This window comes from Bos grunniens, chromosome 4 (assembly GCF_055505025.1).
Source record: "Bos grunniens cultivar Pamir isolate PY7600 chromosome 4, Bosgru_T2T1.0, whole genome shotgun sequence".
In the NCBI taxonomy this organism is placed as follows: Eukaryota; Metazoa; Chordata; class Mammalia; order Artiodactyla; family Bovidae; genus Bos; species Bos grunniens.
In genome coordinates this window covers 33,427,643-33,442,123 of record NC_141168.1, presented here as the reverse complement: position 1 = coordinate 33,442,123, position 14,481 = coordinate 33,427,643, and the positions used below count along the sequence as shown (strand labels likewise).

At 40.3% G+C, this 14,481-nt stretch overlaps 1 protein-coding gene across 32 annotated transcripts in view; it reads right to left on the bottom strand.

Moving 5' to 3' along the window:
- Positions 1 to 14,481, bottom strand: part of CADPS2 (calcium dependent secretion activator 2) — a 583,251-nt gene that overhangs the window by 69,188 nt on the left and 499,582 nt on the right. For all 32 annotated transcript variants that reach the window (XM_086395851.1, XM_086395848.1, XM_086395849.1 and 29 more), the window contains one exon: positions 3,635 to 3,776. In XM_086395851.1, coding sequence (XP_086251977.1) covers positions 3,635 to 3,776 — 142 coding nt within the window. The remainder of the gene's footprint in view (positions 1 to 3,634; positions 3,777 to 14,481) is intronic.

Sequence of the window (14,481 nt, the reverse complement as noted above, 5' to 3'; positions counted from 1 at the left end):
GAACAGACAAATGTTCTTTACCAACCTCTAGGATAAACATAAAATACATACTTTCTCCCAGAAATTCAAAGAAGTATGTTTTATGCAAGAAAATCCATATGATGGCAACTATGAGCTTTACTCAACTCATGCACGTATGCTTCTGTCATCATGATGGCTTCTGTTTGTCTTCATGTATGTTGCCTTCAGGGTTTTAAATTTCTCAGTTACAGGTAAAGGTGAAACAGGTACCAGGAAGGAAATAATAAAGTGGGTAGGGAAGCAAATCTTGCCTCTATTTTGAAATGCTTTGGGCCTTTTCTAGCTCATAATTAAACCTGACTTACTACAAGGTATGGTCTAACAGAGAAAAGATATGCAAGGTGCTCTCAAGTTGGAGCAACATCATATATTTCAGGTCCTTCCATCTATCTAACCAAGAAGCCAAGGTCTGCTATGCCTTCACCACTATGGTAAAGGTTACTCTGCTGCTGCTGCTGCTAAGTCGCCTCAGTCGTGTCCGACTCTATGCGACCCCATAGACAGCAGCCCACCAGGCTCCCCCTTCCCTGGGATTCTCCAGGCAAGAACACTGGAGTGGGTTGCCATTTCCTTCTCCAATGCATGAAAGTGAAAAGTGAAAGTGAAGTTGCTCAGTCGTGTCCAACTCTTAGCGACCCCATGGACTGCAGCCTACCAGGCTCCTCCGTCCATGGGATTTTCCAGGCAAGAGCACTGGAGTGGGGTGCCATTGCCTTCTCCAAAGGTTACTCTAGGGACCATGTTTTCACACCATGCAAGGAGGTAATTTGTGTCAGAGTATATAATATTTGGGCCAATGATAGTATTATTTACTTTCCCATTAACCTAGTATACAGCCTAAGAGGAAAAGAGATGATTTGAAAATAACAGTCCTATGTATACTGCAACTTAATTATAAAAGAGAACAATAGAAAAAGAAACAAAAACTGCTGTATGATTCATTTCTGCTTAGCTTTCCAACATTTAACATATACTAACCTGAAATTTATATTTCAGGTGTGTAAAAGAAAAATTTTAAGATAAACTAATTTATCACAAAGGCACAGTGGAAAATTTTTATAAAGAAAAATTCTTTTAAATAACCACATTGTTTAGCTAAACATATCTTAATTAGTCAGCTTAAAAACAATCACCTCCTGCTCTGGCTAATTAAAGGCTTATTTCTATGCCCTTGCTCCCCCACAGCCTCAGCATCTCAGCTCCATCACCAATCTACTCTGCTCTCATCCTCCCATTCTGCCAGTAATTCCTCATGATCTCCTCGTCTAGCCAAGATGTCCTCAGAGTTAAATTCTCAAGGGAGCAATCACAGCAAAGCAGTGAACATTACTCACAGCACTTTCTTCACTTACTGTCTCCAAACCTTAATATTCAGTGCCCCAAAAGTATCATTAAACAAAAGAACCAGAGAACCAGACTGACACTGCTATAAAAAAGTTTGAGAAAACACTATATTTAATTCATTTTGCCACTTATATAATAAAAATAAGTGAAAAAGATCATGAAGCAAAATCCTCTGATACATTTACAGTGTGCAGTTTGGTAGATTAGAAGAACTATGTTTTAAGAGTAATTGGATGTAATTGGCAAAGAAGCAAATTTATTTCTTATAATTTTTCAACAAAACAACAGCAACAAAACCCACCATTAAGATAAAACCCCAAATAGTAAAGGTATAATTCTAATAAAAATTGACTTTCTCATTATATGTGACAAACAAACCTTTATAGAGAATATGGATATATGTTTTTTGTTCTTTGATCCTGTTACAGAATGATTCTAAATGATACATATGCTCAATTGGAAATGTAATTAAGGTAACAAGTGTTTGTTACAATTAAATAGATGAAAAATGTAAATAGGTTTTCTCTCAAGCTGGCATGTATAACCTGCAATTTATTAATAACTTTTTCATTTTAAAATAACTTCTGATTAGTAACCTATCCCTAAAAGTATTAATCGCAGGTTAAAGAATCCAAATGTGAAAAATGGAGTGTGAGATAATTTCCTGAAAATGCCAGCAGTAACTTACCTTACTGGCATTCACTCCTAGAGCTAAAAAAGCCAGAATTCTATAGACAGGGAGAGATTTAGAGGAGCATCTATGAAGATGATTTATACACATGTGGGTTCAAAGCCTGTCATTTGCTGACTGTGAGTTCTGCCTTTTAACTTCTTGGTGACTTAGTTTCCTGTTGGGGAAAGTGATATTTACCTCACAGGGTTGTCACAAGGCTTAACCAAGGTAAAGAATTTGGCCTTCTATCTCACTTAATGATAGCTAATTTTCTTCTTTGAATTATTATTTTTTCTAGCTGACTTCATGTGAGATCTTGTGCAAAGCATGGGGTATTACTGAGTTCATTTCACTTCTGTGAGGCTCAAACTTTTGGAAACCATTCAGTTATGGGTAATAATGATGATTGGTGATAATGTAATAATAATTATGCTAATAACAATCATAACGTAGATTGTAGTTATATAGTAGTTATCATTTATGGAGACCCTAGGCTGTGCCAGGCTCTTTTCACAGTGTTTTTTTTTTTTTTAATCCTCCCAAAACATCTTTAAATTAGATGTCATAACCATTTTAGAGTTGAGGAAACTGAGGTTAATGAAGACTTAATGATGAATAAGCTAAGCTAATGATGCATAAGGATCTAAAAGTAAGGCTGATCGATTTCAAAGCCCACGTCCTTTTCACTTTAATGACTCTCATTTACCAAATCTGCAATAGGGAGGCTGGTGACAATCTGGAGTTAATAAATATGGCTTGTAATGATATAAAGATTATTTAAAAATAACAAGATGCAACAAATGGTACATGAAAGGACAAAAGAAGACTCGCTGGTGCTGAGAAACAAGGGACAAACCCTTATCTGCAACCTGCATGATTGTTTCTTTAAAGGTGAGACTAACATAAAAGCAGGAAAAGATTGTGTTCTTAAAACTGTTCTTACAAAGGTTTTTCTACATAGACAAGATAAATCACACAACTGGAGGCAACAAAGGATCCTGGACATACACAGCGCTAACCACACTGCTTGCCTGAATATGGAACACTCCGGTTATACCACTTACACTAGAGGCACAACCTAGGGCGCAAAATGACCCTGCCCCACAGATCACATATGAACATCAAAGCTGGGAGTACTTTTTTTTTTTTAAAAAGAAAATCTATATTATGTATCATCGATATGCTAAGCTTAGCTTAATAGCTTCAAAAACTCAAACAAATAAAACCAAAACACAGTATTCCTCAACCAATGAAGATAAATGCCATGCAATCTAAACACATTTGCACAGAACACAGCCCAGGCCATGCACCAGCTAACACACCACCAGGAAAGAAGTGAGGAATACACACGTGGACTCATATAAAGAAGCCATCCACGAAGGAGTAGAAAAGCTAGGAATCTGTGGAAGATTAAGAGGCAGACTTGGAACTTTTGGAAGAGCTACATTGGGAAGACTGTTGGCGATATTCCTGTAAAGAAACAGACAACGTGGGAAGGGACCACCATAAGCAATAACTACAGATGGCCATGTGTAAAGTCATAAGGGCAGGACAGAAGAGACAGGGGCTCTGTGGACACTATTGCAAGATACCTACTTGACAGGCTGCCATGTCTCTTGCTCAAAACCTCTGTGAATTGACTGAGCGATGGAGGACTCCATGAGATCCACGTAGCGGACAACCAACGGCACAAAGATTTCTTGCAAGTGTTTATGAAATTTTCCATTACATAAAAGTGCTGAAATAGTCAAGCAGAAACAGAGTTTGTCAGAGGGCTTATAGCAGGCATCTGGAAAATACGGATGAAAAACTTTTCTGGAAAGCGTATCACACAGAACCAATAAAATACAGAGAATAATGGGCTTTGTTCCTCATACGGGATATCATGCAATGAAAACTAACCAAGAAGTGTAGTCACCATCTCCATATGCTGTAAAAACCATAAATGTATCTCTATAAAACCTTCCTGGCAGGTGGTATGGTTTTATTTTCTAAAAGGATTAGCTCACGAGGCATTTGGCCACTTGTTGGAGAGTCAAACGAACTGTGGAGTGCCCTAAAGATCTTAACACATGTAAATACGGCAATTAACCAGCGTTCTAATCCTCATGGGCTTCCCAGGTGGCTCTAGTGGTAAAGAACCCGCCTGCCAATCCAAGAAACATAAGAGATGGGGATTAGATCCCTGAGTCAGGAAGATCCAGGAGGGCATGGCAATCCACTTCAGTATTCTTGCCTGGGAATACTGGGAAAGTCCCTGTAGCTCAGATGGTAAAGAATCTGCCTGAAATGCAGGAGACCTAGGTTTGATCCCTTAGTCAGGAAGATCCCCTGGAGAAGGAAATGGCAACACACTCCAGTATTCTTGCCTGGGGAATTCCATGGATTGAGGAGCCTGGTGGGCTACAGTCCATGGGGTCGCAAAGTCAGACTCGACTGAGCGACTAACACACATTCTTGCCTGGAGAGTCCCACGGACAGAAGAGTCTGGCGGGCGAGAGTCTACGAGGTGGCAGGAGTCAGACACAACTGAAAAGATTTAGCATGTATACATAATCCCTGTGGTATGCTGTGTATCACAGAACTGCTGCTGCTGCTGCTGCTGCTAAGTCACTTTAGTCGTGTCGGACTCTGTGCGACCCCATAGATGGCAGCCCACCAGGCTCCCCTGTCCCTGGGATTCTCCAGGCAAGAACACTGGAGTGGGTTGCCATTTCCTTCTCCAATGCATGAAAGTGAAAAGTGAAAGTGAAGTCGCTCAGTCGTGTCTGACTCTTCACGGCCCCATGGACTGCAGCCTACAAGGCTCCTCCGTCCATGGGATTTTCCAGGCAAGTGTATTGGAGTGGGGTGCCATCGCCTTCTCCAATCACAGAACTAAACCTATTCAATTAAGTCTGCTTGCTTCTAAGAGATATACTAGTTTAACTCACCAGGAGGGTGACTGTGGCCTTGGGAATGTCTATTCCACTTTATGAACTTTTTAGTTATTTGTGAAATTTTTCTTAATCACTCACTTCTCCATGTGTGTAAGTAAAAAGAGTCAGCATATCCCATGCATTTTTTAGTTGTCCATTAGTCTTTAGTGAATTGTGATGAAGTAGAATAAACATCCTACCTAATGCCATTGCAGGAGTCTAAGAATCAATACTACTAGGACAGGACTGCTGGACAAGATGCACTTTACCTCCACTAAGAGATGGCTGCTTTCTACGCACAGGTCATAACTGTTTTAGAATAGTCAGTGCTGTGGATGGAATGTCCATGTCCAAAATTCGTATGTTGAAATCCTAACTCCCATTCCCCAATGGCTCAGCATGTAAAATATCCACCCACAAAGCAGGAGACACAGAACACAGGTTCAATCCCTGGGTCTGGCAAATCCCCTGGAGAAGGAGATGGCAACCCACTCCAGTAGTCTTGCCTGGAAAATCCCATGGACAGAGCAGCGCACTGGGCTACAATCTTTGGGGTTGCAAAGAGTTGGACAGAACTGAGTGACTGAGGACGGTAAGCACATTAATATGATGGTATTAGGAGACGGGGTCTTTGGGAAGTGACTAGGTTGAGGGCAGAGCCCTCAACAATAGGATCAGGGCCCTTCTTAGAGACCCTAGAGACAATCCCTCGACCCTTTCACCGTGTAAAGTTACAGTGAGAAGATGGTTGGTGGTGAGCCAGGAAATCTAGCCCTCCCTAGACACTGAATCTGCTGGTGCTTTGATGTCAGACTTCCCAGCCTCCAGAACTGTAAGGAAGAAATTTCTGTGACTTATAAGCCACCCAGTGTGAGGTATTCTGTTGTGGTAACTGGAACTAACACAGTGTGTGCCCAAGTTGCACCATGAATGAAGAGAAATTCTGTAGGAAAATACTTTCTGTAGGAAAGTAATGCTAAGCAACTGTCAGCAAAGAATTTGTCATTTTTTAGATGATAGTACATATTTCTCAAGGGGACATCCTAAACTCAGTTGTGATTACTTTAAATAATCTTCAAAGTGAAAATGTATTCATTTAAAAAAATACTCTTTGGTTAGCAAAGGTATTTCTTAAGAGATGGTATTTTAACTAAGCCTAAAAAGCAGAGAGTGAACTGCACTGAACTGATGCTAAGTGAAATAAGTCAGACAGAGAAAGACAAATAGAATATAATATCATTACATGTGGAATCTTAAAAATGTACTTATCTAGTAGATAAAAAATACACAGACTCACAGATATAGAGGACAAAATAGTAGTTACCAGTAGGAAGGGGAAGAGGACTAAGAGGCGTGTGCATGCTAAGTCGCTTCAGTCGTGTCCGATTCTTTGCGACCCCATGGACTGCAGCCCACCAGGCTCCTCTGTCCGTGGGATTCTCCAGGCAAGAATACTGGAGTGGGGTGCCATGTCCTACTCCAGGGAAGAGGTATAAACAACCAGGTATAAAATAAGCTCCAGGGGAACAGAGACACTGACGCAGAGAACAGACTTGTGGACACAGTGCGGGAAGAGGAGGGCGGGATGAACTGAGAGAGCTCGGCATACATACACATTTATACATACACATTTCAGTGTATAAAACACACAGCTAGCAGGAGCTGTTGTTTAGCAAGGGGAGCTCTGTGATGACCTACAGGGGTAGAATGGGGGGTTGGCAGGGAGGCTTAGGAGGGAAAAGACATGTGTACACTTATGGCTGTTTCTTGCTGTTGTACGGTAGAAAACAACACAACACTGTAAAACAATTACCCTCCAATAGAAAATAAAAGAGTATGCTCCAGTGATACCTTGAAAAACACAGGAAATATAGCCCACATTTCACAGTAAAGATAAACAGAGTGTAACATTTAAAAATTGTTAATCACTGCACGGTACACCCATGTATGTGTGTGCGTGTTCAGTCAGTCAGTCATGTCTGACTCTGTGACCCCATGGACCACAGCCTGCCAGGCTCCTCTGTCCATGGAATTTTTTCCAAGCAAGAATACTGGAGTGGGTTGCCATTTTCTACTCCAGGGGATCTTCCTGACCCAGGGATCAAACCTGTGTGTCTTGTGTCTCCTGCACTGGCAGTGCATTCTTTACCGCTAGCACCACCTGGGAAGCCCTGTACATCTGTAATATATAAGATTTTATATCCACTATATTTCAATAAATAAAAGTGAACTAACACTGTGAAAATATTCAGTGTGCTTATAATACACATTGAAAGAACAATTTCATGGACAATTTTACATGGCTGTACAGATAGACTGTGTGCCTAAACCTTTATTTATATGGCCTCTGAATAAAAAGTATAAAGAACCTTAGGCTTTGCATCTTGATGAAAGTGAAAGCCGCTCAGTCATGTCCGACTCTTTGCCACTCCATGGACTATACAGTCTATGGAATTCTCTAGGTCAGAATATTGGAGTGGGTAGCCTTTCCCTTCTCCAGGGGATCTTCCCAAGCCAGGGATCTAACCCAGGTCTCCCACATTGCAGGTGGATTCTTTAGCAGCTGAGACACAAGGAAGGCCCAAGAATATTGGAGTGGGTAGCCGATTGCTTCTTCAGCAGTTGCATCCTGATAGGTACTATTAAATAGCATCATTATTTTGAACTATACCAAAGCCAAAATACTGACTAATGTTAACAAATCATTTCACTGCAAATGAGCAGTCTACCTCATCAGTTCAAATGCTACTTTACTACACATTTAGAGATTAGGTAAGTTGGCTATTCAGCCATACTTAGTTTGTTAAGATGAAAACGCACGTAAGGAAAATCATGCTCAGTTACTATTAAATGTTACAATGATTCTAAGATTAAGTAGCAGTTGTCTCAAATGTATTTCTGGAAAGAGCGCTCTCTTATGAAACAAATTTTACATCTACAAATGAGCACTTTACCTCATTAATTCAAATGCTACTTTATTGTACATTTAGAGATTAGCTATGTTGGCTATTAAGTCATGCTTAGTTTGTTAAAATGAAGCACATAAGGAGAATCACACACGATTATTATGTTATTACATGTTATAATGATTCTAAGATTAAGTAGCAGTTGACTCAGATTATTTCTAGTAAGAGCTCTCTCTTTTTTTTTTGATATACTTGATAAGCACTGGATTCATTATCTTGTTAAACAAGCCTATTTCTCTTCTCTTATTTTGAACCCAGGAATAAAAACAGATCATCCACCTGATCAATATACTGGCAACCTGGAAGTTGTACCAGAGGGCTTTCCTTCAGTTCCAATGTCTAATTAGGAGTGAGAACCTGCATATTTTATATCCTTACTATCTTTCTAGCACATCTCATCTTTCTGTTCATCAACACTGCTGTTGTCCTAGGTCCAACCCTCTCATCTCCCGTCTTGGCTAATGCAATAATTTCCTAACTGGTCTTAGGCACCTAATTTTCCTTCTGCCCATTCATCTTCTTAAAATCTCAAGCAGAGGAGTGTGCTAAAATATGAAACAAAGAATGTATCTCTTAAAGATTATAATTTTTAAATGGATCCTCAAGACAAACTTCAAAAGCCTTAGCATGAAATGAAAGCCATCTATGAGGTATCTTAATATGACCTCTCCAGCTCATTTTGGTTACCTGACTCCCTTACTTCCTGTGGTCCAGCCATAATGATTCTGATGGTTTAGTTCAAGTAGACACTTTCCAGTCTAAGTCTCTCTTGAAATGCTTCATTCTGTTGTCCTTTTGCCAAATTACTGGTTTCCTCTGTTTATTCTTCACCCTGCACAGGCTTCTACTGTGGTCCATGCTATACTTCTGTACTTGATGATGTTACCTCTTTCCTCCTATAAGGGTGCAAGGTCCATGAAGAAGGGACCGTGTCTGTATTCTTAGTACTCAACAAAATCCGTGTCTCAGAGCAAGTGTTCAAATCTTTGTTGAATGAATGACTTGAATACTCTAAAATTACTATATAGTTACTACATTATTATTCTGTATAAGAATGTATCAAGGCCTGTGTATCTTTTCATATTTTAGATAAAATATACAGTACTAAATACTTTTATAAGAAATCCTATTTTTAGACCAGTATGTTCAATATTAGACTGCTAAGGATTCTACTGGATATTCATTGTTGTTTAGTCACTAAGTTGTGTTTAACTCTTTGTGACCCCATAGACTGTAGCCTGGGCTTCCGCTGGTGGCTCAGTAGTAAAGAATTCATGGGCAATACGGCAGCCAGAGGAGACACAGGTTTGACCCCTGGGTTGGGAAGATCCTCTAGGAGGGCATGGCAACCCACTCCAGTATCCTTACCTGGAGAATCTCATGAACAGAGGAGCTTGGCGGGCGACAGTCCATACGGTCACAAAGAGTAGGATGTGACTGAAGTGACTTCATGAACTGTAGCTCACCAGGCTCCTCTGTCCATAGGATTCTCTAGGCAAGAATACTGGAGTGGGTTGCCATTTCCTTCTCCAGGGGATATTCCTGACTCAGGAATCGAACATGTGCCTCCTGCTTGGCAGGTGGATTCTTTACCACTAAACCACCTGGGCAAGCTCCTCTACTGGATATAAATGTCAATTTTGTGTCTCTTATTTCATTATTATTATTCCTTTGGGCACGCTTGTGGGATCTTAATTGCCTGACCAGTGACCAAATCCGGGGTCCCAGCAATGGAAGCCTGGAATCCTAATCACTGGACCTCCAGGGAATTCTATGTCTCTTATTTTAGTGAATGTACCAAAGGGAGTATTTCTTCTGTTCAGTTATGACTTGACAGGAGACTATTACATCCTGCAGAATTAGGAGAAAACGGAGATTTCCCTTATTTCCTAAGTACAGTCACAAGTGTTGAATTCTGGCCAAAAGTTTGCTCACATTTTAGCAGAGCTTTCCTTTTTTATTAAAAATATCAAATTATAAACACAAGTTCCAAAGTTTTAGAAAATTGGCAACTGGTAGTACTACTTCTTTAGTAAAAGGCAAGGAAGGATGAAGGGAGAGATGGGACAGAGGAGAGAAAGGAAGAGGAAAAATGAGAAGAAATGAAGAGAAAATACACATAGAAAGGCAAAGAGAGAGAGAGGACTCGGTTTCAAAAAGCAAGACTCCCTGGATACAGACGACACTATACTTGTGTATGTAAATGTATGCTCCTTTTCTCAGTTGCCCATATGCCAGTTTGCATCCCACTCCTATCAGACACTGTCAAAAGCCCTCTTAATACATAGCCCCAGGCATCAGAATGAGTGTGTCTATCTTCCCCATATGGTGTAATGAGGATGGGTTAGGATTTGGGACTGCCACCTGTCCAAATCAAGCCTTTACAAGGCTTCCACTGCAACAGCTCATTGGAAGAGGCAGGTTCTCAACACAGCATCATTCAAGAATGTCATGACCTTATACCAGAGGTGTGGAAGTAGAAAGAACTGCTCAGAAGGATTCTCACATAGTGGTTATGAGAACGTAAGTGGAAGACTAGCATCTACTTTGTTGATAAAAGTATTTTTTTCCAAAAGATTCCATGTTTTCCAAATACCACTTTGTCGAAAATAGGGAGCATCAATGACATCAAGCCCAACAGTACAATTAGAAATGGCAAAAAAAAAAGTAAAAGGCTTAAATAAAAGGTAAACTGGGGTGCAGATGTGCCCAATTATTTTGAGCATTAATTAATTAATTCCAATAATAAATTAGTGTTGATTATTTACATACCCCAAAGAGTCTTACATTTACAAAAGTACTCGTCATAGGCCTTTAACAGTCAGATTTCAACAGAGAATTTAAACTTGATCCATTTAGTAACAATTACTAAGACAATAATCACTGGAAAAATTAAGAATATGTAGATAAAAGAGTTTGTGTATTGTGTTTAGGGTTCATGTATCTCCTTTAGGGAGAAGGGAAAGGCTACCCACTCACGTATGCTGGCCTGGAGAATTCCATGGAGTCCATGGAACTCCATGGGGTCGCAAAGAGTCGGACTCAGCCTAGCAACTTTCACTTTCTTCTGTTGACAGATGCATATAATGGGATCCCCATCACAGGAAGTATGAATATGAAGTTCAGGAGAAACACCAGGAGGACTGTAGCCTAAAACAGCATTATGTAAAAAGAAAACACACACACACACACACAAAAGCAAACCCAACGTACTCCCCACTCAGATATAGGAACAGTACCCAACCAAGAGTCTGGGATATTAAGTAGCCACTCAGTAAATATGTTTACTGAACAAGTATCAATAAAAATCCAACCCCTAAAGGAAACTCTGAGAGCATCCCACTGAAGTTTAAGTAAAATAGAAAACTCTTCAGGTTTCACTCTCCATTAATTAAAAACATGATCAGCAATTTCATATAGTTTGGTAATATTTAATTTATACCAATTCCAATATAGGAATGAGAACCTCCTAAAACCACACCCAACCCTCCCTTTCCTGTCAGTGCAGTTTCAAAAAAATTTATTTGTCTATTTGGCTGCTCCAGGTCTTAGTCGTAGCAGGCAGTATCTTTTAGTTACAGCACATGGGATCTAGTTCCCTGACCAGGGATGGGACCTGGGTCCTCTGCATTAGGAGTGCAGAGTCTTAGCCATTAGACCACCAGAGTAGTCCAGGGCACTTGTTAAAAAGTCTCTCTCTCCCTAAAGATAGGAGGTTAGAAGGAGCGAGAGCACTGATGTTATAATGTTTATAATTTGGGGGGCAACAAATCCAACAAATCCAAGTTTAAAACTATAATTAAAAATGTCAGAGCACGTAGTACATAGAATTGAATCGCAGCTTTATAATCTGTTGCTTTATACTTAGTAGTGCCCATAGTAGCGCCCATGGATGGGCATAGTAGTATATGCCTATCTCCATTAGATTATATCCTTTTCAAGGGCAGGAATTGTTTTTTATTTATGTACCAGTCATGTATGGATGTGAGAGTTGGACTGTGAAGAAGGCTGAGCACCGAAGAATTGATACTTTTGAACTGTGGTGTTGGAGAAGACTCTTGAGAGTCCCTTGGACTGCAAGGAGATCCAACTAGTCCATTCTAAAGGAGATCAGCCCTGGGATTTCTTTGGAAGGAATGATGCTAAAGCTGGAACTCCAGTACTTTGGCCACCTCATGCAAAGAGTTGACTCATTGGAAAAGACTCTGATGCTGGGAGGGATTGGGGGCAAGAGGAGAAGGGGACAACAGAGGATGAGATGGCTGGATGGCATCACTGACTCGATGGATGTGAGTCTGAGTGAACTCTGGGAGTTGGTGATGGACAGGGAGGCCTGGCGTGCTGCAATTCATGGGGTCGAAAAGAGTCAGACACGACTGAGCGACTGATCTGATCTGATCTGATCTTGGTGACTGAGAGTTGGTAAATTGTAGGCATTCAGATCCTGTTTCTTATAGAATTAACTCAGGGAAAAACAAACTAATATAATCATTCAGCAACTTCTATTTTAGTCCTCAGTCATGTCCAACTCTTTTGGGACCCCATGGACTGTAGCCTGCCAGGCTCCTCCATTTTCCAAAATCCAAGGGATTTTCCAGGAAAGAATACTGGAGTGGGTTGCCATCTCCTTCTTCAGGGGATCGTCCTGACCCAGGGATTGAACTGGTGCCTCCTGATTGGCAGGCAGATTCTTTACTACAGAGCTACCTGGGAACATTCAGCAAGGCTTAAGGCAAAAATAAACAGAAAGTCTTGTTGTCTAGCAATTCTCATGCTGCCTTTCATGAGATTAGTATTAAAGCCAAATGGGAAAGTCTGGAATTTTACTCCAGTTACACGCAGCCCTCTGATCTTTGGGGTTATGTCCCTCAATACCGTCCTGGTAATGGAAACAATTGAATATGGCAGCAACACTAACTTCTAAGAAAATACACAAATAGATTAAAATTTAATGTCTACATGGAGTAAAGATTCTAGAGAAGAATTCAATATAAACAAAACTAGTGAGTCATTGCATTTACCCTCCTTTTACTGTACTGGTGGGTAAAACAAGTTGTGACACATAATTTTGAATTTAATCAACTTTGGGATCGGAGTCATTTTCGTATCTTAGTGGTCATTTCATCGTTTGTAAGAGCGTTATAAATCTAAGTGGGCACACAGCCCTGCTATAATCTAGAAGTTACATTCAACTGTTCCTAGTAGATGCATGTACAGATCTATCTGTAAACACTAATTTGTGAATTTCAGACATACAGCTCATTTAAGCACTGAAGGAAGAATGACATGCACGTGCCAGCCCTCCATATTTCAAAGCTTGAAGATTAACCTAATATACAATATGGTGACCTAACAGTTCTTCATTTGAAAGAAATCTGAAAAATAATCTCTGATACAGCCGAAGTGTGAGAAGAACCCAGCGGGATTTCCACCTCTTCATTTCTTAATGAGTTTTTTGATAATGAGAGGTGACTTTGCCAGTCACTCTGGGCTCTATTATGGCTAATTTGACTCCACTTCACTCTCCTTGTTAATTATTAACACTAGCCTTTTTATCCTCATGAGACCACATTCCAATTTTTCTTTTTTCGATTTTTATGAGCCCATCTTTATGAAGGTGAAAGTCTTGGAGAATAGGTTTTCACTTAGTGTAGAACCTGAACATTTATTATTCGTTTAGGCAGAGATGCTGTGACACTGATTATAGAAGCACGGGTGTTCTTTGGGATGGCTTTAATGTGCTAGCAATGTGAAAAAGGCTGTTAATTAAAGAAGAAGCGCCATGGTATTTTTCACCTGGGAATCAGTTCCCAATAGAATGGTCATTTGCCACTTGCTAGCATATCCACAGATTAAAAGGTGACTAGCTCCAAGGGTTTGCCTTTCGGTAGTCCTGAGAGGAATGATTTGTGCTATTTGCATCTGGCTTTCATTTGTCAGAAGCAGTCACTAGCCCTACCTATTATCCACAGGACAATTGTGGAATATAGCACACAAGGGTAGAGTCTATTTGTACCAGCTTCACAGTCATTCAGGATCATTCAACTATCATGCTAATTGCTTCATTATGAAAACATTTATTTTCACTAATTTTAATACATCTCTTTTTCAAAACTGTTTCCTTAGATACCATTTAAAGTGATTATCCATCTAATTAAGGCTTTAGTTGGGGGGAGTGCATCAGGATGGATGGAGGCAGGGTGGAGAGGCAAGCGGGAGTTCAGCCTTTTTTGGACAGAAATGAAGGAGCCCAAGTTTGTTTTCTTCATCAGTTCTGCTCTGGGAACCAGCGGATGAGCCTGTGAGGGACAGGAGATTGGGGACAGTAGCTAAAATTGTGGTGCAGCTGGTACTCTTCCCTTGAGGAAAATCACGTTGCATCTCTAAGGATTCTCAAGTCTAAGACTTTCCCTAATCATGCACAACTGGAAGGAAACACACCTACCCCAGACACAATTCTTTGCTTCCCCTCCTTAAAACAGCAATCAAATTTGCTATCTTGAATCTCTTTCCCCTCTAATTTGTTCAGTCCCTGGAATTCTTGTCATGGATGTTTTAT